The sequence below is a fragment of the Dicentrarchus labrax genome, unplaced genomic scaffold (genome assembly GCF_905237075.1).
Source record: "Dicentrarchus labrax unplaced genomic scaffold, dlabrax2021, whole genome shotgun sequence".
Classification (NCBI taxonomy): domain Eukaryota; kingdom Metazoa; phylum Chordata; class Actinopteri; family Moronidae; genus Dicentrarchus; species Dicentrarchus labrax.
The window spans coordinates 15,748,784-15,775,823 of record NW_026136721.1 but is presented as its reverse complement, the minus strand read 5'-3'; the positions used below and the strand labels follow the sequence as shown (position 1 = coordinate 15,775,823).

Sequence of the window (27,040 nt, the reverse complement as noted above, 5' to 3'; positions counted from 1 at the left end):
TTTCTCTCATGTTGACTTTCAATGAAATCATAAGACTGTTACAGTAAATGTGTAACAACAATGTAAAATGTGACTTACTCAAGTTTCTAAATTTGTTACAACCACAGAATATACCAGTAATTGATGTCATGACCTCAGTGTGGTAGCTACGCCACCAGAACCCTTGACTTATCCAGTTATTGTTAAATTAACAATTAATAGAACAATTATATTTATATTATTACTGCTGCTGTTTGGGGTTTTTTTGCAGATTTTTATTATTGATGAACATATTTTGTGACATACCAACCAATGTATAGTGTTAAAATATTATATTTTAATTAATGTATTATCATTGCCATTGTTATGTTATTATTATTGCTGCTGTTGAAGTACTGACTAAATACTTACTACCGGATGCCCACACAGTTTATTTAACACATCTTCTCCATAACATTGCCAATCTCCAGTTTATAGCTGCAACACCAGCAAGAGAGCTTTTTCACAACTTGGAAACCCAAAAAAGTTGTTCATATTAGTATGAAGGAGTGTAAAAACTATGAGTAAATGATCATCCTTAAATAAAGACATTAATTACAACCTATAAATCCTTTGTGATATGTGTCCCTGCAGAGAGGCTCATGTAAAGCACTGTTACGGAGAGTAACTTGTAGGTTGATGATTAGTATATGATCACATGAGCAGCAGCGGGTCATACTGTGGCTGTAACGGTTCTGGGTGACAACTTCAGCGCTGCACTGATTGGAGGAGGATTGCTACTCTTCCTCCTCTGATTGGTCCGCTGCATTGCCTTCGTTCGCGGGCCTCCGTCCAATCACAACGCCGCAAAGTTCTTGCTGCGGAAGAGGGATGAGAAAGAGATGGCTGAACTTAGATAGCCCTGTGTTTGGGAATATCGTCGCTATGGACCTTCTCCAGAGGAAAGAGGGGAGCAGTGGGCGGTTGCTCGTCCTCGCAGCAGTGTTTGTGTGGTGTTTGGGGTCTGTGAGCTGTTTCGGACAGAGCCTAGACAGCGAGTTCACGTTTCTGCTGCCAGCCGGAAGATCCGAGTGTTTCTTTCAGACAGCAGTGAAGAATGGTACGATGGAGGTCGAATATCAGGTAACTGTGTGTGTGTGTGTGTGTGTGTGTGTGTGTGTGTGTGTGTGTGTGTGTGTGTGTGTGTGTGTGTGTCTATATACATAATATATATATATATATATGTGTGTGTGTGTGTGTGTGTGTGTGTGTGTGTGTGTGTATGTGTATGTATGTGTGTGTGTGTGTGTGTGTATGTGTATGTGTATGTACGTGTATATATATATATATGTGTGTGTGTGTATGTGTTTGTGTATGTACGTGTGTGTGTGTGTGTGTGTGTGTGTGTATGTACGTGTGTATATATATATATATGTGTGTGTGTGTGTGTGTGTATGTGTATGTACGTGTGTGTGTGTATATATATGTGTGTGTGTGTGTGTATGTGTATGTGTGTGTATGTGTGTGTGTGTGTGTGTGTGTGTGTGTGTGTGGGGGGGTCAGCAGACAGAAGCACTCAGTGTGTGCACAGTTACCTGTTTAACACTCCCATCAGCCACACAGCAAGTCAGACTTTATGTATCTAGCAGCTAGTTTGCACTAAAAGAAAGTCCATCACTTAAAGATCAGTGATAGCAGAAAATACTATACAGGAAATAATACACCATGCATGGCTCGTAGTCTGAATGAGTCACTGTGTAAATGAAAGGCTGTAAAGTATTAGTTTCAGATCCTGGTAGCCTCTGAGCAGTATCTCACAGTCAATCAGTAGTGGTGATATAGTACAGGATGCCCACGCAACCGTGTGAATTCAACACTTTGAGTGGGCTGGAACAACTGTATTTATTAATCTTTTGATTTGTTTAATTAGGGAACATCAAAATGTCCCAGAGTCCAGAGGCAACGTCTTCGGGTTGCTTGTTTTGTCCAAAAAATTCAGACATTCACACAATGGAACAAGTGAAATTTGGGCATTCTTGCTTAAAAACTGACTTCTCAAATGTCAAAATATCCAAATTGTTGTTGATTAACTAATCGACTAATCATCACAGCTCTACTACTGTCCAAACATACATACACATTGTAATATGTAGCACCATGTGAAGTTGCTACTAGCCAGCGGCGTGTTTGCTTAGTGGGAGAGTCGCAGTCCAAGAGACGACAGGCTCTCTCTTGAAAGGCACAAGTAATCTTTATTGAAAATGTTTGGCTTGCAGCGACCTGGTGGCCGAGTGGTTAAGACTCACACCATGTAGCTGGAACGTGCCTGGTACCATCCCAGCTGTCATCTCATGTCTCTCTCCACATGCTGTCTGTAAATGTACTGTCACTATTGAATACGAGTAAACAGTGTTTATATGTCTTTGTGTGTGCACATTCAGGTGATAGCGGGTGCCGGTATGGATGTAGACTTCACCATCCTCTCTCCAGAGGGCATCCGGCTCATCATCGAGTCTCGGCGTTCCGACGGAGTCCATGTGTTAGTGCTACCTCACATTGGCCTGAATCCCTGACCATATTTCATGTTACTGAGAACGGACCTGTCTGTTTATCTTTGACTTTACTTCCTGTTATTCCAGGGTGGAGCCAACACAGGAGGGAGACTATGAAATCTGCTTTGACAACAGCTTCAGTCGCTTCTCCGAGAAGATGGTGTTCTTTGAGATTATCATCGAGGGTCAAGGGGGAGACGTGGGTGGAGATGAAGAGTGGGCGGGATTAGAAGAGCCTGATGGTAGCCTTCTGGAGTACAAGCTGGAGGACATCCGGGTGAGAGGCTTGTTTTGTTTTGGGGGGTTTACAAATGAATTCAAACCAGGAAATCTAGTTCACTATGCAGCCGACCTCTTAGTAAACCCCTGTTGTTGGCATAGATCGGCTCAACCAATGTCAGCAGCTAGGCAATAGCTGTAATAAGATATAACAGGTTTGTTGTGTAGGTGGAATCCAGGACAGGTTTGTCATGTTTAAGTCAAACATAAATAGAGTAGGGATGCACAAATAATCAAAATGATGCTGAAATTGCAGTATTGTGCAATATCCAAATTACAGAAGCTGCAGTTTTTTGATGAAGGTGAAATGTGTGACAAAACCATATTATGAGATAAGAGATAAGATAAGATAGACTTTATCAATCCCTCTCTGGAGAAATTCACAGGTTACAGCAGCTCCAGATAAAACACAGCAGATAAGAAAAAAGAAATAAACAAATAATAAAATAAATAGAAAAATACAAGATATAATGAAAGTTAGAAAGACGTTGAGAGTTGTATGTATACTACATACAACTTTTATACAGATATGATTTATACAAAATATTACATATACAGGACAAAAATATATATATATACAGCAGTAATTTACTGTACAGGTCTAATACTAACAATGGGCATATAGGAAATTATATATATGTGTGTGTGTGTGTGTGTAAAACTGTACAGTACTAAATAGTATATTAAATTGTGCAAAAAAAAAGTGACTGTGATAAGTGTTGACAGATGTTACGGAGACAAACGGTGCTACATTATGTGGTTGTTGGGTTAAAGGACCTGCGGTGGTTGTGAAAAGTACCATGGCAAACAAACCTTGTTCTTTAGATTCAAGAAAACTTTTGTTTGATAATGACCCCGAAAAATGTCACAGCAACATAATTTTTATTTTTATTTTTTTTAAAAAGAAAGAAAATTGTGACGCAAAAACGGTCAGTGGGGATGATCGTTTTAAACCATCATGTTAAATCATATCGTAATCACAATATCTGTCTAAATAATCTCAATGGGATGGTTTTTACCGTATTGTGCAGCCCAGATCTGTCTTGTCTCTGGACCAAATACAGCTTGAAAAACTGTCAGCTCGATGGTCGTATTTTGATTTTGTTTATGAACTAATAAGACTTCTTAATAATTTGGGTATTCAAGTAATAAGGGTGCAAATCCCATGAAAAGACCAAAACAGTTAACTGATCCTACAAACAAGTGTTGTAGCGCCTGTAGCCAAAGCCTGATTTATCTTAATCCTCCATTGTTGTGGCTCTAGTTGATAGAGTCAAAAACCACATACAGCGCCCTGCAGTAAATACTCACAAGAGCAAATGAATCCATGGCTGAAGACATGTGCATCAGGTTTTAGTAAGGTTTGCTAAAAATGTTTTAGGAAATTATTTTTAGTTAATTTTCCTTTTTCTTTAGTAGGAACAAATTGAGCTTCAGGCTGAAAGCCACAGACAGGTTGAGGAAGTGGGAAAATGTTGAAAGACGTACTCTTGTTTTTTTTGGTTTTGCTCCTTGGAATTTGCTGACGATATGGAAGAACGACGTCAGCCGTAACCTTTAACTAGTTCATGCCTACTAACTCCAGCTGGACACATTAAACTAAGAATTGTTGTCCTTTTCTACGGAGTCCACCATGTTGAACCACCATGTCTCTACAGTAGCCCAGAATGGACAAAACAGGTTGACTAGAGAGCAGTATTCAGTTGGTTACAATCTGCAACTTCACTGCTAGATGCCACCAAATCCTACACACTGGTCCTTATAAAATCAAAACCAGCACAGAAAATAAACATGTGTGCTGAATTCTGTTGAGACAGGCAAGTTTTAGTGCTCTCAAAACTCTGTGTACTTTTGAGACCATCTTGTCTGACAAGTCATTTTACTTCCTCTGTCTCTTACTCCCACTTCTTCATATTATTTTATGGGGAGGGTTTTATTGCCTCGATTAGATAGTATCTGTTTAATGATGACAGGAGCTGGGGGAAGAGAAAGAGGGGATGCAGCAAAGGGCAGTGGGTTGGAATCAAACCTGGGCCAGGACTTTCTTACATAGGGTGCAAGCTCTACCAGGTGAGCTGTCAGTGCAACCCTCATCACTTTTTTTTTTTAAATCCCAAAAAAACATTCTTTACACTTTCTCAGGAGTCCATGGACTCTCTGCACAGACGGCTGGAGCGCAGCAGGCAGATGCAGACGGTGTTGCGGGCTTTTGAGGCACGGGACCGAAACCTTCTGGAAGACAACCTGTGGAGGGTCTCCTTCTGGTCCTGCGCCAGTGTGCTGGTGATGCTGTGTGTGGCCCTTACCCAGGTACATGGAGCACTAACACACCACACAGTACATTAACTAACTAACTGGTAATTAACCTGCTAAAAGTTTGTCTGTCACACAGTTTGATATTTGTGTTTTTTTTTCTCCATTCCCAGGTCTACACTGTCCGTAAACTGTTTGACGATAAGCGGAGGGTCTACACATAGAGGGATCATTTTGCGGGGATAAAAGCCTGGGAAGGAGAAACACTCCAACACAAGATGTTCAGAATGTTACCCATTCAGATTGTGCTCCATTCGTTTTCATTTGGTCCGCATCATCACCAGCATTCAGCATCATCGTAGCTCTTTTTTACTTCTAAAATCTTGTTTTAGATCAGTTTGTGAGCAATAATCAAACATCTGTAGATCATGAAGGGTAACCGGACAAGGACGAGAGTGAGGAAGTTTATTGCTTTTCATGTAGTGCCTTTAATGTCAAATCTTACCACAAACCAGTGAGGAAATATAGTTTGAAAGGCACTGACTAGATGCACAGAACAGTAAATGTTGTATAACTGCTGTCTCGCGTTTCTGAAACTGGTTTAGAGGTATTGGGGTTTTTTTCGTTAAAGGTGAAATTGTCCTTAATAAAGGTAAAAGGTTAAGTTATATGCCACGACCTCAAAAGCTGATCCACAGAACACCTGGTTTGCCGAATAACAAAAGATGCCAATGTGCAATAGAGTTGTTGGCGTATTTGTTCTTCCTGACATTTAAGATCTTTTTATTACATTGGTGATTTATCCATCTGACCAGGTAGTTCCTTGGTTACAGTCTCATTGATGTTTTTTTGTTTTTCAGATGTTACTGATTTATTTTCATGTACCAGTTCAAGTCCATGCTGACAAATAAGAATGTAGAATAAGTAAGAGGGATGATTTCCAGTGTGATTGCCAATAATGTGTTCGCCAATAATGTGCTCAGACAAATATGTAGTAAGTACGTGTATGTCAGTTCAGATATGTGTCAGGATAATTCAGCGGTCGCACGCTGATTGTTAGATGTGTGTTTGTATGTTTCTGGCTTCCATTCCGTCGTCTAGATGATCAAACTTGCAACCGGTTTTCCAGATGTATGTTTGTGTCAACAGAATGTGACATTTTGGTTTGAGTGGGGTTTTTCTGGATTTATTTTTTTTTTTTTACTAAGAACAGACTTGCTTTACATATGCTTTAGAGTGAATAAAAATCAGGTTTATATGGGAGTCATTGATGTTAATTAATAAATGCATTTTTTTACACAGGAAATACTTGGTTTGTTGTGAATTGTCTTCGAAAATGGACAAATTAATTATCTTTTCAAATGTGTTCCACCGATGACTTGCATATTCATTGAGCTTCCATTAAAAACATGCTGGGATTAATTGTAGCTAAATTTATTCATTTAATTTAATCAATTAAGCAAAAACTACCTCTCAAGGGCAGTTTCCTTCTTCTTACGTATGTAAATCATGAGAATCCTTAATGCTGTTAACACTGACATGATCAGATTTCAGCATATGGTGTTTTTTGGTACAGCTTTAAACCTCAAAAACCATATTCATATGTCATACAGGCTTTTTTTTTAAACCCTACTTGTTAATGTACAGTTCATTGACCTTGTCAAGATGCTTAGTCCAAAGTTTTTCAGTGTGGGAGGTGGGCCTCCCCAGGGGAACTCCAGTTTCAAGGGAGGCTCAGTGAGTGGAAGTGAAAAACCATAACATTAGTTATCAAATGGAGATCACTTTGAATACCATAAGAGATAGTACAGATGTGCAGTAGTTTGGGGGAATTTTACTGTTTTTCCCACTTTTCCAAAGGCAGAAACTAATAAATGTGTTTTGACAGACCTTTTTTATGAATATGATGTAGTCAGAAAGTATGTCAAACATCAATATAAGGCTGTCTTGGATCAATTATTTAGTGTCAATGGAGTTGGATAATGTAATCATGATATCCAGGAATTGACAAAACCAAGAAAACAGTGCAGGGTGCCTTTCTATAAGCATTGTCTGAAGGGAGGGCCACAGTCTCAGACTTTGAAAACCCAGAGGAAGCAGTCAGGAGTCTGAAAACATGTTTAGACACACTTATTATTTATTATTTACTTATTTGTGCAGATGGAGCTCCCCCTAGCATATGACCTTAAGAATTCATAAAAACAAGGCTGACATTCTCAGATATTAAACTGAAGTTGGTATAAAGGTTAAATACAAGTAGTATTTGATCAGACGCTTGAAAATCAGCCTGAATGAACTTCAGTTGTTGGTGTTGAAATGACCAAATTGCCAAGTTTCTACATTGAGACATTTCTGCTTTATCATTCAGTGTAGAGACAGATAAGACTGCCAGAGATGAGCTTGAGTTCAATTTACATTCACAGTTCATGTTATGTACATTGTACAGTATTTAGCAATGTAACAACAAAAATCTTGCAGGAGTGTAATTTATTCTTTATTGAAGGAGGACATTACAATACACTGTATTGTAAGTGTGGTTTATGTTTTATGCTAAGTTTGTCTCAAGATACAGTTTCTTGATGTTTTAATTTGGCACAGATTTTTCAAACGCTTACCAGTTGACTCATTCATCCTCAGCTTTGACCATTGGCAGTGTGGGTTTGACAGACATTTCAAGTGAGGAATTATGAGACAGTATTTCAGAAGTACTTATAGGCAAAAAGAAAGAAACATGATCACTGCAAAAATATCAAATGTGTAAGCTTAATAACATACCTCTATGTACAGAGGTTATCAGTATTTATGTATTATTTCATTTATATGAGATAATTATTTTATTTTGGACTGAAGAAAGCCCAACACTCACAGGATGTCGGCTTTATTCCAGCCACAACCATATGTGTTAAAATGAATGCCAATTATTTCCCTTCCATAAATGTCAAATAAAATACAAAGCAGTTTCAGAAATGAACATAGGAACCAGCTACAGAAACCTTTTGGTACACCTGAACTTCTAATGCCAAGTGTAGCAGGCAGAGCGGACTCGAAGAGTCCAAGTCCGAGTGTTCAACACCTGAGTTTCCTTCACCAGTGGTTGGGACGAGAGGGGACTTGTGGAGGTCGCCTGTGTGAGAAGACCATGAAAAGAAGACCATGACAAGATTTCCAATCACACAACACACAGCTGACAGATGCAGTGGACAAGGAAATTATCTCTAGAAAACAGGAGTGCGATTGCATACCTTTATTCATTCCTGCTTGTCTCTACAAAAAGCTATCTTTACTGTTCGTTGCCACTGGCAACCCCGGTTACCGTGGTAACCCACAGCTCCATCATACAGTAGGGAAGGAAGGCAGGAAAGTCATGCCAGGCTGCACACACTAAAGTGAAATGTTCTTGTTCTGCATGGCTGTCTCCATTTGACTATCATGCAAGTCACTAGGTCTTGACCTGGACTGTGTGCTACTCACTGAATTGTATGTTCATAGTGCCACCCAGTAACAGGAAGTCCATGTACTACATGTTTACTGACACGTGCATCGAAACAGCAGATCGAATGAAAGATGCAACAAGGGATCAAAAAAAAAACAAAAAAACAAAAACAAAGAAAGGCTTGATGGTGAATGACAAATGAAATGGAGCAAAGGATGTCAAACACCAAGAACAAGCACCAGCCACCACACCTTCTTTTTCTACTTTTATTCAGTCCATCACTTTATACACCTTCCGAAAGAGAGGCCCTTTCCTTACTTGATCCTTTTTGTCATTATGGCTTTTTAAGCTGATAAGAAGTAATTACAAAATCATTTTTGATCAAGGAATATGGATACAAATTTCACCAAGGCTGAGCAGTGGTTGGGAGGTAACTCAACTCAATTATTCTATAGTACTACTTGTGATAAAGTAATTAGCCAAAATATTGAGGCATTGGCTAGTCTATTTTTAATAAGCTAATTCAAGCCTGACCTTTATAATGTGAAAATACTAAAAATGAAGAGAAAACGGTCAAAAAAATGCTGCTTACTTACTGAGGTGCTTAGTGTGTAAATTTACTGTCAAAATGTTAGCAAGTATACAACTCCTTAAACAATTACTTCTAAAAGTGTTTTCTTACCATTATATAAAAGTTATGAGTCAAATACTGTTTTAAGACACATTTCATTTCAAATGAAACAAGTAAAATTCAAGATGATCATAAGGTTCATAAACTTTAAGTCATTAAAGTTATCAAATTTATCCCTTTTCATAATACGGAATGCAGAATATTTCACCATATACTTTGTTAAAAAAGCTACCTACACATAAAGTCAAAATTACATACATAATGCTTCTGAAATGCACAGACTGAAACAGCATCAGATTACCAATTACAGTAGGACAAAGTTTGTAGTTATACGAGTATACATGAGGAGAAAAAGAATGGCTATCTCTTATGTAAACAAGAGGAAAGGTGTTTTTATGTGTGTTTCTAGTCAAGCAGGGAGGGCTCTGACGGACGTATGACAGTGGGTCGGTTGGGAGCAGCCGGGGGTCTTCTGCTGCAGGAAGAGAGAGAGGAAGGGAGGTATTGGGGGAGGAGGAGGGAGAGAAGAAACATGCAAGGCAAAATATCATCAGACAGACATGCACCAAACCACCAAAAGCCAGAACATACTAGTACAACCCGTCACCAGCAGTCTCAAATGTCCCAGCAACTTTCACCAATACCAAAGCCACAATAAGCATCAGATTGTGTGTGTGTGTGTGTGTGTGTGTGTGTGTGTGTGTGTGTGTGTGTGTGTGTGTGTGTGTGTGTGTTTATGATTTTACCTGGGAATCCCAGGTGGCAGTGCAGGAGGCACACGAGCCGGCCTGGAGGGGACAAGAGGCACAGCTGCAGAGTTGGGATCACCTGCGTAAGCCGTTTGGCCGGGGCCGGGGCGAGACGGTACGGGAGGTGCTCCGAATGCCGGTGAGGGGTTGAGGGGTGGTGGAGGTCCCGGGGTGGGCCCCCTTACTGCTGGGGGTCGGCTGGGAGCGGGAGCTGTCGCTGAGGCAGCACGGGACGCCGGTGGAGGACTGAGACAGAGAGACAGGATGTTACTGAGTAAAGAGTTACATTTCAACATGAGATGTCCCCTATATAAAATGATCTCATAGCTCCAGTTCACAAAAATTAACACATTTTTATATTTGGTAAATTGTTTATGTTGATGTCATATGTTTAGATGTTCTAATAACATTGTCATAATTAGTTCATAAAGAAGAAGTAGAAGAAGAAGAGGAAGAGGAAGAATGCATACATTATTACCCTCAAGGGGAAATTCCATTTTTATAGGTTTTAAGAGGTTTTATGAATATTTTTGATAAGCACATAAATAAACAACGCAATGCTGGTTCAAAGATAGAAGTTTGACTGTTGAATGTGTAATAATAGGTCACTAAAGGTAACTTTGGTCTGGATAAGATAAGAACACTTTTTAATTTTGTTATGTGAAGAAATCCAAATAAACCATCCTTAACCATTATTAACCCATTATGTACACAACAATTATATAGTACATAGTGTAAATATTTTATATTTTATTTTGCTGTATTTTATTCTCATTCTTTACTCTTTGCACTACATTGCCCTGTGAAGCTCCACATGGAGGATCAATACAGGAACATCTTATCTTAATTGTGACCTGCATACAAACCAAGCAGGACATTCTACAGTTCAAAATCAATGTGCCAGTGCCCTCAAGTGGACAAACTAAGTAACTGTGACTCTACCCAAAACCTAGTTTCGCATGCACTGACTTTCTTGTTACTTATTGGCCGACATACACGCAGCTGATATATATATGCGTTTATTCATGTTTGCTACCTTGGATCCTTGGCAATCCATCCATCATCTACTGGTGGAGGCACTGGGGTAGAAATAGTGGTGGTGCTGATGTCTCCTATGAGGACCAGGGCCTCTTTCAGAGCATGATACATCCTCAACATCTCATCTCTCCTCTGAGCCTGTTCTGGTGACTCCTCCATCAAACTGCCCTGGTCCCCGGCAGAGTATAGGTAGGCCAGCAGCTCAGAGTGGATGAAGTCCTTCGCCTGGAGATGGGAGAGGGAAAAGGAAAGGAAGGGCGGTTAATATACTCAAGACTATACAGGAGAGAGCGAGTACATGTATCATAAATTATGACTAATGAAAAAAGAGACTTACACTGTTGATCATGAGGTGCATGATAGTCTTGGGCATGAGGTCTCTGATGGACTTGTTGACGATGCCAATGTATGAGTCCACGAGGTTGCGGATGGTCTCCACCTGCCGTTCCAGCTGCGGGTCCATGGACACTGTGTCGCTAGGATTCATCGCATCTTCGCTCTCCGGCTGGACGAGACAGGGACAGACAGAGATGTAGAGATGTAGATCCATTAAAGGGCCTGAAATTTGTATTTTCTTTTCTTCTTCTTTCTTTTCTTGATTGTTACTCCTACATGAACACACTATTTTCTGCCAAAGTAAGACCAGTTTTGGTTGTTTCACATGCAAGAAATAAATTTTGTGTTATTGTCTGTGCGCCTTGTATGGGTTTAAAGTGGGCGGGGCTATGTTGGAAAAATGTGATGTGTCATGTCAATGTAACATACCTTAATATATCAGAATCGGATGTTCCAAATCTGATCAGCTGAGTTATTGACACTTAAACTCTTGAATAAATAATTGAAAATTGACTGTTTGATTGATTGACTACAGTTAATAGATCTTTTAGGATACACTTTTCAAAGTGAATACTTGGAAATACCAGTCTTGGATGCCGGATGTAAATGTTTTAGTAAATGACCTGAATATACTAGTGCGGAAGGTACAGTGGATAACTTTGGCCTTGATATTGGATCCCTGGTTTGGTTCCTGGACTGTCGGGGCAGTGAATAAATGAATAGTTGCACACAATGTGGTTGTGGAACAGGATATTGCTAAAAAGGAGCATTTGTGCTCTGCAAACCTACTCATACTACTAAACATTTTAGTTTAATTAAAAACAATTATAATATAAAACTGACAAACAGCCGACAAAACTCTCTGTATGTAACAGCATGCTGTGTATCTTTAAATATCCCTAGGCTACATTTGGAGAAATACTGGAATCCTTATAATGTGTAAACTGCACGTAAATACACTCTGATACCTGGTCTTTTTCTGGGTATACACCAGCTCTGAGGAACGAAGCCTTCCAGCTGTCGACGTCCTCCTGAGTGTCACAGGCCAGCTCAATCTGACGCAGGTCTTTATACACATTCCTGTAAGACACACACGTGCACACACATTAATCAAAGACAGATGAACAGATGAACACCATAAACAGAAGAAGTTTTAGAAGATCATAGCATCCAAACCTCTGTTCAGTATTGAAGATGGCAAAGACGTGTTTGCTGGACATGAAGCCCTTCTCCACATCTCTCAGCTTCAGGTTGTCCAGAGGCAGCATGTACTTCTTCTCTTTCTCCTGATAAAACACCCGGTGATGTAATGATCAATATAAAATAAAGTAGACTATAACTAATAAAACATCAACTCAACAGAGTCACTTCAAGGTATGACAAGTAAGATTTTAGTATAGCGTGGCAAATCAGGACTACAGTTTTACTGTAGTGTTATGGTAATAACTCTGTAATTACTTTATTAGCTAGAACTTTTCTCTAGTAGAGTAAGCTATACATTTTTGTGCATTTACTGTCCTGTAAGCAGCCTTACCTCTTCATCTTTGTACCAGGAGAGAGACTCAGCAGTCAGGACAAACCAGTAGTCCTTGGATCCTCCCTTCATGATACTGATGTTGATAGTGAGCCAGCCTCTGCGGATCACCTGCACATGAAAGTCCAACATGTAACTAAACTAAACACCCCACAAGAGGGGTAATATGTATCTACAGCATGCAAACAGAATACTAAAAACAAATGAAAGGCAAAATAACAGGCATATACAGATAATTGGCAAATATAGCAAGTCATGCAAGTGTAGTCAGATCAACCCATAAGATAAGAACCTAGATACACCACAAACATAAAGACTGAAAAAATAAATGATGACAGGGTCCTATGAAAAGTCACCTTCTCTGCATCCCACTCTTTGCCAGACTGACAGACAAGAAGACAAAGGGAACAGACACACAGGGGTAATAAGTGGACATCCGCAATACCCAACCAATAGTCTGGGTGGTTTACCATGAATGTATTATAGAGTTGGAGAGTTTGTCCCGGTGGCGCTTCAACAAAAGATTCCCTTGGGGCCTTAAAAGCATTTTCTCTATAGACCAGCATCATAATCAGGGCTGTCTTTAAGCATAGATGAGCTAGGCGGTTGAGAACCAGCTGGAGAGGTGCCTTTGTAATTTATCTTGATCTACTTTTAAAAGCCTGTCCCACTAATGCCTATGCACACATTTCAGTGTTAAAAAAACTTAATGGTGGTAATGCAATAAACAGATGATTTTGAGAGGAGTCTGCAGACTGACTCTATAGTTTACTGAGAGCTGAAGCTCCTTTATAATCATACAATATCATTCACAGCACTGCATAAGAGTCAGAGACACAGATAACCTCATTATCATAAACTCATTACTGGGACACGGTGCATGTGTGTGTACAAGTGCACCCTTAACTCAAGTCATTAAGTAGTTAAAGAGTCAAGCTAAAAGATAAAAGATCTCCACCCTGAAACTGGAATCAAACTAAGGATTTCCATAGATATGGGGTGAGTCAATGCAATTTGTTTAATACTGTCGTGGTATGAGCTATGAGGCCAGATGTTTGCTTCTGGGCTGACAGCTGCTGAAAACGCACCTATGTATGCTATTCAATACATAGAATAGTGATTTGTTAGATGATTGGGTTTGCATAGCAGCAATGCACCTATAATAAACTAGCAAAAAAGTGTATCCACCCAACCCATCAGGTTGTTCCACAGTTCTATTTAAGTGAAGACTTAATATCAGATCCTGAACATGAATAAAACCAGGAAAAGACACAACAGAGACTGAGATTTTGTGCATGTAAAGGTACTAAATGTTTATGAAGGCATGAGTCAGACCAGAGGTTTTTGTGTGATATTATCTCAGTGCAAAGTCAGTAGAACAAGGATAGAGATGTGTGGTGGGCCGCACAGTTTAGAACAGGATGAGAAAAAACGTATTTGGGGCATTTTGCTGAGTGAGAAACTTGGAAATAATGGCGTCATGTTTGTACATGGTATCCAGTTCTCATTACACATCCATGAGTGTAACCCTTTCACTTCCCTCTTTCTTAGCATGGAGCACAAATCTTGTTTCTCGACATGACTGTTGACTCCCCCACTCACCCAAAGAGGAAGTGACAAGAGGAGGTGCAGGGGGGGTAAGGTACTTACAAGAATCCCTCCCTGGGCCGTAAAAAAGGAGGAACAAAAGAGGAGAAAGAGGAAAGGAGAAAAGACAAGAGGGGCACAGACAACAGTATGTAAATGTGAAGCAACAGAGGGCAACAATGATAGGAGAGACGGGCTGAGACAACGACAGAAAGAACAAGAAATAACAAAAACAGCAGGAGAAAGCACATGCTATGATGCTACAGTGGCGTGATGGCTTGATGGGGGCGGGTGGGGGGGACAGTGTATCTGTTGAAACAGGTAGGTTACCTGATTGGGCATGACTCTCTTCTTGGTGGCGTTAGCAGCAGTCCGTTGCTGGGCACTGCAGGAGAGACATTCATTAACATTAACTCTGGTGTTTGACACAACACTTATTTATTATTTAAAACATGGCACACAGTAGGAAAACAAATTAATCTTATCCAAGGATGATATGAAATGACATCACATTATTCATAATATCATTATAACTAGTTTACAAATAATGATTATTTCCATAGTTTTTGTTTGGTCCATGAATTTTAAATCTCAATTTTTATTGATCGGACTGTAATGATGGTGATTTAAAGAACCAGTGTGTATGATTTAGTGGCATCTAGTGGTGAAGTTGCACACTGCAACAAACTGAACACCACTGGCAGCACACGTGCCGACATTATGAATTATTCACTCCGCCCACACAGGCTAAGATCCGACCTGGCCGCCACTGAACGTCCGTAAAGGACGATTGTGCATAGAGAAAATCCTTGTCAACACCTGCGCAGTGAGCGCAGTAGTGATGCTCAGGTCAAAACAAAATATCACAGGTTCGGATGTGCGGGATAAGATTCATAATTTTCATCCCCTTTCTCCGTCACTCTCTCTCTCAAACACACACTCACACTGGTGAGAGCGGGGCAATGTCTTTAATGAAGCTGTGTTAGTAAAAAAAATTGGTTTAAAACTTCTGGTCAAGTTTGCCAACGCCAGTGAAATTTATTAGGCTCACAAATTTACCAGACCTTTTTTTCCTGCTTTGCAACACACACCCATAGATGGTGCCAGTGTTTGAGAAGATGAGACCAACAAATATAAAAAAATAAATTCATGGAATATCAAAATAGTTATTTTTCTGTCCATCAATTAATCGACACATCAATTCAGCTCTAGAAAATGTTAAAATAGACCTCCATCTCTGCTCCTAATGAAACTCATTAATAAGTATTTTAAGTTATGTGTTACTTGGCAAATCCAATGAAGTCCTCATGGTTAGTGTTGATGTAGGACAGCTCAATGTCAATCAACAGCAGCACCTGAGAGGCAAAACATCACACATGTTAAAATACACAAGGAAGAGAAACCGTACAAATGTACAGGTAGGCTGCATTTGTCTCTCTTACTGTCACACACACACACACACACACACACACACGCAAACACACACAAACCTGGTCTTTGGTCTTGCTGTCTCTCTCTCTGACATAGGTGGTGACGATTCTCTCCGTCTCTTCTCTCAGTCGAGGGTACGATCCCAGCTGTAGACACACACACAGAAAATATGCACGCACACTGCTGCAGGCACCGTGATTACAGCACACACACCTGTGCAGGCTTACACAACACTGTAAACACTGTGTATCGTCATAAGCTACCCCCCACCAACGACAGTAAATGTACAGTATAAACAAAAACATGAGGCAAGATGTTTGAAACGTAAACACTGAGGAAGCATGCACTGACGACTTCCATATCAGCTTGAGATTTCTTGTCAGCCATAGATGTTGCGATAGCAGCCAAGTTGTTACAAGTTTGAAGCATTAGTGTAATATCATCTCAAACTGATAGTGAGTCTCAAAAAAATCAGGTTAAAGTCCAGAAAGTGAGGAAGGTAGGGTAGGGTCTGGTGGAGTCTTGTGGGTGAGTGCATTATTGGTATAATCTGGTGAAGAAAAGGGTGTATCACAGGAAAAATACACAATAGTCTCCCATGACAAGACAGGGTGAAAACAGCCATTTCTTAGTGGGTAAATTGCGTAGTGTGAGAGTAGGGATCTGATTTGATAAGTAAGGCAGGGTGAGGGGTTGTTACATAAATCACAAACGTCATTTGATGAGGTAAGTGGGCTGGTAGGGGTCCAGGATCAGAATGGGCTCTTTTAGTGTTGTCATTACAGAGGGAACCACAGGGTGAGGTGGGGCGACGTGTGCTGAGTTAAGCCTACAAGCAGCAGTGAGGGGTAAAGATCAACAACACTAGACAGTGACAAGTTAGTTCTTTATAATCTTGTGATTTGTGTGGTTTTTGTAATTTCCTTTATTTGATTATCTATTGCTCTTTTCCTCTTTGCTTGCATTTGCCCCCCCCCGCGCGCTCTGTCCCCTTTCAGTCTCTGTATTCATTCCTTTCAAATCTGTCTCTCCACCGGTCCTGTTTACCTTTTCAGTGCACTTCCTGATCAGGGTGACAAGCTCGGTGACAACGAGGTCGACACATTTCAGACATGGGTCTTTCAGCTTAATGATCTGCTTTTTCACTATGGCCTCAAACGCCAGGTCTGGGGTGAACAGGCCTGTCCTGTGGTGAGGCATCATGGGAAGTGGAGGTTTAATGGCAGGTGAAGGAGGATGAGGTGTAGCCATGGGTCATGATGAGGAAAAAGGGAACGGTGGTAGAAAAATGAAAGCTCAAGTTGGATAGAACAGTTTGGGGAAAAAAGAATAGGTTTCAAAAAGGAAGAGAAGGATGAAGATTGAAGAATATGACAAAGAAAAACAAACAGGCATTTAGTTAGTTTTACTTAATGTACAGAACAGAAACAAGCTGCAGGTTCTCATAAGTTTTCACTGCCATTTCAGCTTCCTATCCAAGTTAAGAGTCATTCCATAGCTTTTTTAGCTGCTAGCAGCACAGCTTCATGGAGGGCAGTGTCAGTCTGTCCACCTCTTTGGTCCACACCAAAATACCTCAACAACTATTGGGAATTTTAGACTTGTGTGTCGTGAAATTTTGGAAATTGGGACACTTATTGTTACCAGATGACGATCTCTTATTGTGATCTCTTACATTTTGTCCAGAGCCACCACCTGGTCAAAATGTGTCCAATCATTTGGTTTATAACTATATGACTTAATAAATACCTGCAAAACAAATAGCAATCCCATCCTCAGTTGTACTTTGTGTTTAAAGTTAATTAGACATTATACCATTATAAACATTACACCAGCTAAACATCAGCATCTTAGCATTGTCATTACAAGAATGTTAGCATGCTGATGCTAGCATTTAGCTCAAAGGTCAGCTACAGTACAACCTCACAGGACACTAGCATTGCTGTAGACTCTTAAGTCTTGTTTGTGCAGTAGCTTAAACCCAATCCTGCAGCTTGTTTTGCAATTAACCTGTACAGGAACAAGTAACAGCCTGTCTGACCGCACAGCCTCTCAGAGACACCACTCCAGTGCACTGCAGCACAGCCGAGACATTTAAATATATTTACTGATGTTCATACAGGCAAACTTCAAAGCAGGACGGTAAAAACTGAACCCTTCCTTTGAATTCATCCACTTTATTTTCCAATCCAAGATGGCGAGCTAAAAAAACTAAATCAACTGCTTTATAAAACTGTCTGGCATCAAAATGGCCCCTGGCAGCTCTAAAGTTGGCTGGTCTCTGTGGTGTGTATGTACAGGTGTGGCAGCCGGGCAGGTGACCATGCAGTGATACCTTATTAGTGCACTGTCTGACTGTGTTGATGAGCTCCTGGATGACCAGGTCGATGCATTTCAGACATGGCTCTTTCAGCTTAATGATCTGCTTTTTCACTATGGCCTCAAACGCCAGGTCTGGGGTGAACAGGCCTGTCCTGAAGGACATACAGACGAGACAGACATGGAGCCGGGGGCGGGGAGAACATAGACACAGGAAGAGTGTGAGACAGGCACACAGATGAAGGAAGACATGAGCAGACAGACACTAAGGAAGAACAAATGAGGAGCAGTGGAAGAAAAACTGGAAAAAGTGGAGTAGAAGACGGACATAAGGCTAACAAGCAGCCAGGAAGACTAAATGAAAAACCCAGATAAAAGAAAACAAAGACAGATAAAAGGGCCAGCACGCTTAATGGAGACATGAAAAACAGGACAGACATTGACACCTGCAGACAGAGAAGACTGTGGGTCTTTAAAGAGCTGAACAGACACAAACAGGGAAAGAGCTGGCGGTGAGGTACATAAGCTGCTACATGTGATTTGCTGTTTGCACGCCGTCTCTACTTGCCTGACTCCGTGGATGTTCTTGATGGCGTAGCTGATCTCTTTCCTCAGCTCCTTCTCATCAAACTCCATCTAAGACAAAGTGCAAAAAAAAGCTTAGATTTTACTCGTTAATGACAGACAAACATGAGGCCAGACAAATGGAAGAGTCTGCAGGTTTTTGTGCCCTCTTAGTATTAGATTTATGAAAGCTTGCAACAACAAACCACAACACAGCCACAGCATGACATCAGTATTAATTATTGCTGCATCAGTACTGTAAATACATTCACAAAATGCTTTGACACAGTTGTTTTTTCTGCTAACAGTAAAATATCACAGAGCATGTCTTGCCAAATTAAATGATGAAATGTGCACATAATCATAATAATCATGATGAAAATAGACATCATAACACTGGTTACCTTCACCAGCTCGAAGGGAAAGCGCTCATGAAAGATGCGGTTGATCTTTGCTCCACCAGACAAGTTTGAGGTGTCTACCTGGTCACCAGACCCCTCAATGCACTTCTCAAAGTCCACGCCAAACTGCTGCACCATCCTGCAGATCGTACACAGTGTACCGGAAATGTCTTAACATCTTGGGACTAATGTGTATTGTGTATCTGCATCTGTGTGTGTATGCACTGACTGGAGTAAGGCCTTCGTCTTGCGTGTGGGGTCGTCAGGGCGAAAGTTCTTGTACTCTTCCACCTCCTTCTCCAGTGATAACAGCTGGCTCTGCAGCTTACTGCGCAACCCTGGCAATGTGTCACGGATGTGGTTGGTGAGTTGCTGGAGAAAGATAAAAGGTCAGAAAAACATTTAAAGAAAAATCTGGTGTTGGTCCGGTGTTGTTTGAGTTAAAACATGTGCACTCATTTATTCAACTAATCCATGTAATTCAGTTGAGGGACAAATGAAAACATACCAGGGAAAATATTTATAGAATTATAATTAGTCACAAAATGAAGCTTCAACTTTACATGAAATATACTTCCAGTTCATGTGTGTGTGAATGTCTCACCTGATTGAGCAACTTCTGCAGGTGTGGTGTGCCCATGCGTTCAGCAATGTGTCTGTATGCAGGGTGAGATAGGAAGAACTTCCTCTCAGCAGCCAAAGCAACACGGATGTCTTTCTTCCCATCAATGTCCTTTTGACTGCGGTTCACCACCCCGATGTACCCTAAAGGAATACACAGGGAAAAGGAGTTGTTTTTGTTTTTTTATGGTCCAACAGTAAAATACTTTTGACATCAAATCCAAATATTGGGAGCCAAATATTGAATTACTTATGTATGTATACAGTATAAAGGGCTACAATTCCTACACTGTTATTCTGTTAATGTCAAATTAATTATACTGTATGTGTGTGTGTGTGTGTGTGCGTGCGTGCGTGCGTGCGTGCGTGCGTGCGTGTGTGTGGTCTTACCTCTGCGGAGTGGCAGTAGTTTGTTTTCCAAGATGTCTCGTGCATCTGTCCCCTCGTCCATCAGGTCCAGCTTTGTGATCACACCAATGGTCCGCAGCCCTATTAAACAGGAGTTGTCGGATTTACAGAGATAGTTTAAGAACATCATTTAGCCAGTTAAATATAAATATAGCTATAAATAGCCCACAGTGGAACCGTGTGTTAGCAGTATTTTTGTTGTTTCAAAAAAGGTGTAGCATCTGTTACAAATATGCGTACATTTAAGCTTTTAGCACAGCGGTGCAGTGAGCTCAATGCTAACAATGGCAATGCTACAATGCAGATGTTCAGCAGGTATAATGTTGTTCACCATCTTATTTATCATCGGGTTCACTATCTTAGATTAGTGTGTTGTACTACCAGTTTCTAATTAGCACTTCAAACAAAGTGCAGCTGAGGCTGATGGGAATGTCATTAGTTTTACACGTATTTGGTCATAACTTAAGGGTTTACCAAAGTTATAACAATTGATAACAACTGAGACAATCCCACTGCTAGCGTAGCTAACAAGAGCAAGAAATGAAGTAAGCAAATACTTACTTAAACCAGATCATAACTATAAGCAAATTTACCCTTAAGGTAGACCTAATGAACTGTCTGTCTGCACTCAGTGGGCTTTGTAGTTATTCAATGGTTAATAACATCTTCTGGAGTTAGAGAAAGAAGGCCAAAGGTGGAGATAATTCAATTTAATTATATCTCTACTAATCTTATTCAGTACATCTATGCTGCCAGGAAGTCTTTTAATAATGTAACTGTTAATTATTCTGACGAGCCGGCTAAACGAGGCAAAGATTAATAGGAAGAAACGGAGTAATAATGGCTGCAAGATACAGCAAAGAGTAATTAGCTTTGTTCAAAATTAGGGCAAGAAATGGTTACATTTAAAGAAATATCCAGAGAATCTGACATGCAGATGAACATGATCCTATGCACGAGCACATGCTTTCCTTACGGTCTCCCAAGGTCCCCTTACCCTGAGGATCCACTTCCTTGGCAATCTTGAGGGCATCGGAGTTGGCCAGGTCAGAATTGGCCGGGGTGACAGCCAGGACCAGACAGCTCTCCTTCGTGATGAACTGCATCAGCATGTCCCTGATCTGGTGCTCGATATCGTGGGGTTGGTCTCCCACGGCCACTTTGGTCATCCCTGGCAGGTCAATCAGGGTCAGGTTCAGCACTGAGAGAGGAAAAAAGGGAAGGAAGAAAACAATCAGAGAGAGGCTGAAAATGTTCAGCGAGAAGACTGGGATTGTATGTCTGTGTGTGTTACCATTAGGGGAGTAGACACGGAGGTTGATGGGAATGGGGGAGATGCCCTTGTTGGATCCGGTGAGCCGGTCAGTCTCGGCTTCAATCTCCAGACGGACCTCTTCAAAGTCTACAAACTTACGGCCCTTACAGTGCAGGAACTCTGCATACTCTACATGGAGACAATTGAGAGAATTAGACAGGAGGGAGGGTGATGGATTGATATGAGATGACTATAGAAACAAATAAGATTAAAGATAGGGGACAGAAAGAGGAAGATGGTGCAAAGGGGGGCAGTGCAGGAACTTTGAGGGATAAATTAGCTGCATAAAACATGCAATATATGTAATATTCATGTGTACATTTGCATGTCTGCAAGTCCTGCAAGTTGTGCTGATGATCATCCTATGACCAAAACATTCACTTTCTATTTTTACATTTTTTACATTTTTTTACCTTTAGAAGATGGAATAAATTGATTCTTTACTAATTTCTATCAATATTCTTTGCGAAGGAATAGACACCTGACTCTATTTCTTGAGAAGCCCGGATTGAAGAGAAATTCCCTTTCCCAACTCATGTATACTACTTGCCTGCTTTACTGTTAACCAGCTGGAGGATGAGAGGACGACGGGTGACGATGCCAGATCCTCTTGGCAAGAAGTCCCTGAGACGGAGATAATGTTTAATAAACATCAAATGTTAAAATAAGAACAAGAGAAATTGAAAGCACTGTCATTAATCCCAGATGCAACATGATGCCTTTTTCAGTAAATAAATATAAACTGGAGAGGAAGCACGTCAGCATTTCATCTTCAAACATTTAAAATATCTGGGTCTCTGTAAATAATGTTATAAAGAGTTCGGTCTAGACCTGCTCTATTTGAAAAGTGTCCTGAGATAACTTCTGTTATGAATTGGCGCTATACAAATAAAATTGAATTGAATTGAAATTGAATTAAAAACTGTATATGTGCCAGCTTCTACCAAAATAAGAGCACACACACTTAAACTGATCCCTAGGGCCTGTGCTTGTACATGTGTGCATTATTGATACAATGAAAAGATTGACTTACAACCCTATCCATTATAAATAGTGCAAAGAGAAAGAAGCATGTCTCCCTGTTTCCCCGTCTCATTACATACACGTTCATCAGAATGGAAACTCCTGTTCAATAGAACTGTGATCATGTCCAGGTCACTGACTACACATCTCTCCAGGCAATGAGAATATGTCTGTGTCAGTCTGTCTTTCTGTGTGTTTGCCAGGTCAGCGACAAGAACTGAGTTGATTTTTAGTGTAAGGTAGGCAGGCCACACACACACACACACACACACACACACACACACACACACACACACACACACACACACACACACACACACACACACACACACACACACACACACACACACATTTGAACACATACATGCTGTGCCTGTTGTCCACTGCTGACAGAGCAGTCAGGATGTTACACAACAGTGATTCCCATCCTCTTTCCTCATCTCTTCCTGTCTCTTATGAAAGCACAACATGAATAATACGATTACCAACAAGACAGTTAATCAATTAAATCATTGATACATTTATACAATTTATCCAATAAACATCCCACTCAAACATTTGCTGATTACAGCTCTTCAAATGGGAGGATTTGCTGATTTTTTGGGTGTTTTACATCATTGTAGATTAAATAGTGTTAGGCTTTTAGTCAGATATTAGTGTGGTTAAAGTCGGAATCAGTGGTTCACAACTAGAAACAATCATTCAACGCAAATTGTATCTGCAACAATTAAATATTGATTAATGGGTTCAGTCATTTAAATCAAGCAAAAATGCCAAATAACATTCTTTTTTAATTTTCATGTTGGACAGTCGGTCAGACATTTAAAGGTGTCATCTTAGGCTCTCAGAACTTGTCATGGACAGTTCTGAACAATTAATCAAAAACTATTTGACAGATTAATAAGAAAATTAAATGACTGTTAGTTGCAAACCAATTTGACCCCTTTGAAATGAAGCAGTGACTTCTTGCCACCCCTTGTTACAGCTTGTGTGTCTGCAAAAGGGTGTTTTTTTCCATCAAAACAACTTTTTTCAAAACAACTTTGTTTTACTTGAATAATCTTTAGCGGCCCTAAGAGATAAAACCACCAAATATTTCACAAACAAAAGAACAATACTGAAGTTTGTAAAGATGAACAATGATGTTTTTTCTTCTTTTCTATTCAGTTAATAATCGTGTGGCCCATGTGGCCTTCCCCCGGGTTGGGAACCACTGGTCTATACAACTGGAAAACAATAAATAGATTACTAAAATAACCGTTAGCTGCAACCCTCACTAACTACAAATGAATAAACAAATCCAAATCTGTGTGTCAGTAGGCTAATTAACAAACACGAAAACAGCTAAGTAGCCTTCTGTGGGTATCTGGTACCCAGTGTGTCATATACACATGACAGTGCAGCTGGTGACATCACTGATGACCCCTGCACAAACACATCAATGCCCCTACTGTCTCCCCCAGCCACTGCTTGGGACTCGGAGACAAAAGGCAACAGGAAAAAAAGGAGACGTGGCTGCCTAATCAACATTCCCTATCTCTTGGACAACAAGTGAAATCATTTTGACATTCCCTTTTCTGGGGACCTTCCCTTGGAGATAAAAACACAAAGCTGCTATACGGATATCTTCACTAGATTATGCAGCAACACAGCCATGTCTTCTTCCCCTCTCCTTACGAATAGAATTTCTCCCACTGCATGTGTTTGGACTGTAAAGTGAGGAGAGTGATCCTGACATATGGCATTAATGCAGCAGTTGGTTTGCTGCTATTTGTCATCAAAGAGGGTCCACAACTGCTCATTCAAATTCCTTCAAACTCATTCATCAACCTTACAAACAGAGTCAGCAGCATACTCGGGGCGCAGACGTTTCCCTATGTACTGTCAGTGTAACTCTCCAGTAATTCATCTATGTGACAATGACCTCCTCAACACTGCCAACAACCTTTCTGTGCCTCACCCTTGAAAGTAAAACATTGACCTGAACTATGTAATGTTAGGCCTATAATGTGTATTTACAATCTCGTGCAAGCAGTCTCAAGGAAGCACAGCCTTTGTGAATGTTTGACAGAATGGGCCTTATATGAAGCAGTGACTGGTTTATCTATATGTATTTAGGACATGGAGCTCTGGACTAAAGTCACCTTTCAACACCTTTTAAACCAATTTCTCTACAGTTTTTGCCTTTCAGTTAAAAGCTGTTTACTTGCGTAAAATGCGTAATTCTGCATCCGGAATAGCTCAGCTCCAAAATGGAAAGAATCCGTTGGAAGAAAAACGTTGGAAACTGGGAGGCACCGAGACACAGAGCGCGTAACCAAGTGCTTAGTTGGCGACATTTACGCAACAGATCAGCGTAGTTTGTCTTTAAAATAAACAGCAACAAACAGTCAACAAAGTACCAATCACATTCACAGTGTCACATGAACCCAAGATATATAAACGGTACAACCTCCCGACAAAATTCTCCAGCACGGAGCTCTTCCCTGCGCTCTGGCCGCCGACGACCGCTATCTGCGGCAGGTCCAAGTTGCAGGTCTGGCCGATGGAGCTGAAGGCGTCCTGGAGCTTGTTGATGAGGGGAATGAGGTCTTCCATTCCCCGGTTACCCATTGCGGCACTTCGGTCAGCCCAGAGGGCTCTGTCCTGTCTTCCTCCCTGGTTAAATAAGAGCCAAAGGGTCGCTCTTCCAGCAAACCAAAAGTTTCCAGATGGCACTGCCGCCTGTCGTAGTCTCTGTGAGTTTATTTCATAAAAACACTGCGCAGTTTAGAGTCAGGAGTCCCGATAGCGGTCAGAGCACTGGTAAGGTTATTGACTGGGTGATTGCATGATAAAAGTAGCCACATTAGACCGAAAACTTCTGTCATCATCCGGTCAGGCGACACCCAGCCTCCGCCGGAGATTGTGGCTCCGCCTCAAGCGTCAGTCCCCGCTGCCATTGGTCAGCTGGGACGTCCGTCAATGTGCACAGACATATTTTTACAATACAGCTTCTCAGACTTGCTGTAAAAAAAAAAAAAGAAGCTTCACCTCTGGTATCAGTGTCACAGTAGGACAGAGGCAGAGCTTTATTCTAAATATGCTTTCATTAAACTGGTCTTTGCTTCTAGTTTAGAATATTCTTGCACTATTAAGTAACAGTCCTCCCTGTTTGCTCCCGGATCAGCTCCTGTTTGCCTCGTTAGGGGCTGTTGGCTCTGAGCAAACTGTGAGGATTTTTCATTGACCAAGCTAATTTGGAAGATTAATCGATAATGGAAATAACTGTTGGTTGTAGGGCTTAAGTTTAGTTTCAACTCTAGGGATATTGTTTGCAAGCGTGTGTGTGTGTGTGTGTGTGTGTGTGTGTGTGTGTGTGTGCACCTGAGCCTTAACTGCGTGTGCGTACACATACACACATAAATAGATCGACTGCAAAACTTTTACTGCATTCAACGTGTATTTGCGTAGATAACTTTAAACAGACCTTGCATCATTTCGCTCAAAGTATGAATAGATTACATTAGATACATTATTTTTTATTGATATAAATTATACAAACTTAACAATGAACAATTAAGAAATTACATGTGATACATTTTCATAATTGTACAAGAAATAACCTGCAGGTAATGTGCTATATATAACTCTGACCACTCCTATAAAGTGTGACTCAAAGGTTTATTCAGCTAATAGAATGCTGCTATATGACAGAGCTATAAAAATAAGATCATCTTTAAACTTTTTCCAAAACTTCCATTTATTTATTTATTTTTTGTAATCAATTCATGAACTTACAGCCAGACACTGAGAGCCTGTGTGTGTCTATTTGGACATATCATGGTGCTGCTACCAGCCTTTAACTAATACAATTGTGACTGATAAACAAACTGGGCAAGCTGTGTCTCATTTACTCTATAGTGTCAATAATACAATGACCCATTAACAAATATAACAATAGTCAAGGCCCATATGGACACTGAAACAGGATTTGATTGCTGTAATCATTCCTGCTGTCATACTTTGGGGACAAAACCCATAGTCCTCGTTTTGTATTCAGAAGTTTATCTGTGTCTAACATGAGGCAAATATAAGACACATACAGTGAGTTTCTTCCAAAGTTTGTCCTTTTAGCTTAAAATTCCTAAATTTGTCCTAAATAAAACAGCTATGAGACGGATACAAAAAGACAAACACTGTTTCTCTGTATCAGGTGGTGGTAATCGAGGACGCTGAACATAATGTATGAGCAGTCACGTCATCCAATCACCTGCTGATGATCACCAGTTCTACCAGAAGAGGGCGCTGCAGAACAAAACAATGTTAACAAGAAAAAGTTTTGTCTCTCATCGTATTCGATATAAGTATCCTGTTTGCAGGCTGTTCATTACTCATGAACTTTGATGGAAGTGGCAGATTGGTCCTGCAGTTAGTGTCTTACCTGGTTCACTTTTATTATGTCATCTATCAGTGTGAATTAACCTCTCTGGCTACTGTAATGTAATATGATAATATTAAAATGTATAGCCAATAGTCAGTATTTACCAAAGATCAAGTTGTTCCAGAATATCTAGGATTATATAATAGTGACATAAGAACACGCTGTTAATAAACCAGCCTATCGTG

General features: G+C 40.4%; 2 protein-coding genes across 6 annotated transcripts; one reads left to right on the top strand and one right to left on the bottom strand.

Annotated features, from left to right (window-relative positions):
* Window positions 1-816: 816 nt before the first annotated feature.
* tmed1b (transmembrane p24 trafficking protein 1b) lies at window positions 817-6,348 on the top strand. Its single transcript, XM_051384156.1, has 5 exons — window positions 817-1,101; window positions 2,400-2,497; window positions 2,598-2,787; window positions 4,932-5,099; window positions 5,216-6,348. Exons 1-5 carry the CDS (start codon window positions 850-852, stop codon window positions 5,264-5,266), a joined length of 759 nt encoding a protein of 252 aa, XP_051240116.1. The 5' UTR covers window positions 817-849; the 3' UTR covers window positions 5,267-6,348.
* An 809-nt stretch (window positions 6,349-7,157) lies between these two features.
* Window positions 7,158-25,340, bottom strand: LOC127354314 (dynamin-2). Of its 5 annotated transcripts, none has more exons than XM_051384154.1 (20): window positions 24,885-25,340; window positions 21,960-22,033; window positions 21,389-21,538; window positions 21,092-21,295; window positions 20,077-20,175; window positions 19,670-19,830; window positions 19,295-19,437; window positions 19,069-19,204; window positions 18,669-18,736; window positions 18,117-18,255; window positions 15,841-15,927; window positions 15,635-15,705; window positions 14,681-14,735; window positions 12,764-12,874; window positions 12,406-12,515; window positions 12,198-12,309; window positions 11,231-11,398; window positions 10,892-11,118; window positions 9,853-10,101; window positions 7,158-8,166 (listed from the first exon to the last, which is right to left on the bottom strand). In XM_051384154.1, exons 1-20 carry the CDS (start codon window positions 25,043-25,045, stop codon window positions 8,127-8,129), a joined length of 2,565 nt encoding a protein of 854 aa, XP_051240114.1. In that variant the 5' UTR covers window positions 25,046-25,340; the 3' UTR covers window positions 7,158-8,126. The 5 variants fall into 5 exon arrangements, with proteins under 5 accessions (XP_051240114.1, XP_051240113.1, XP_051240112.1 ...); XM_051384153.1 differs by lacking the exon at window positions 7,158-8,166 and adding an exon at window positions 8,272-9,578; XM_051384152.1 differs by lacking the exons at window positions 7,158-8,166; window positions 18,117-18,255 and adding exons at window positions 8,272-9,581; window positions 16,829-16,967.
* Between the last annotated feature and the right edge of the window lie 1,700 nt (window positions 25,341-27,040).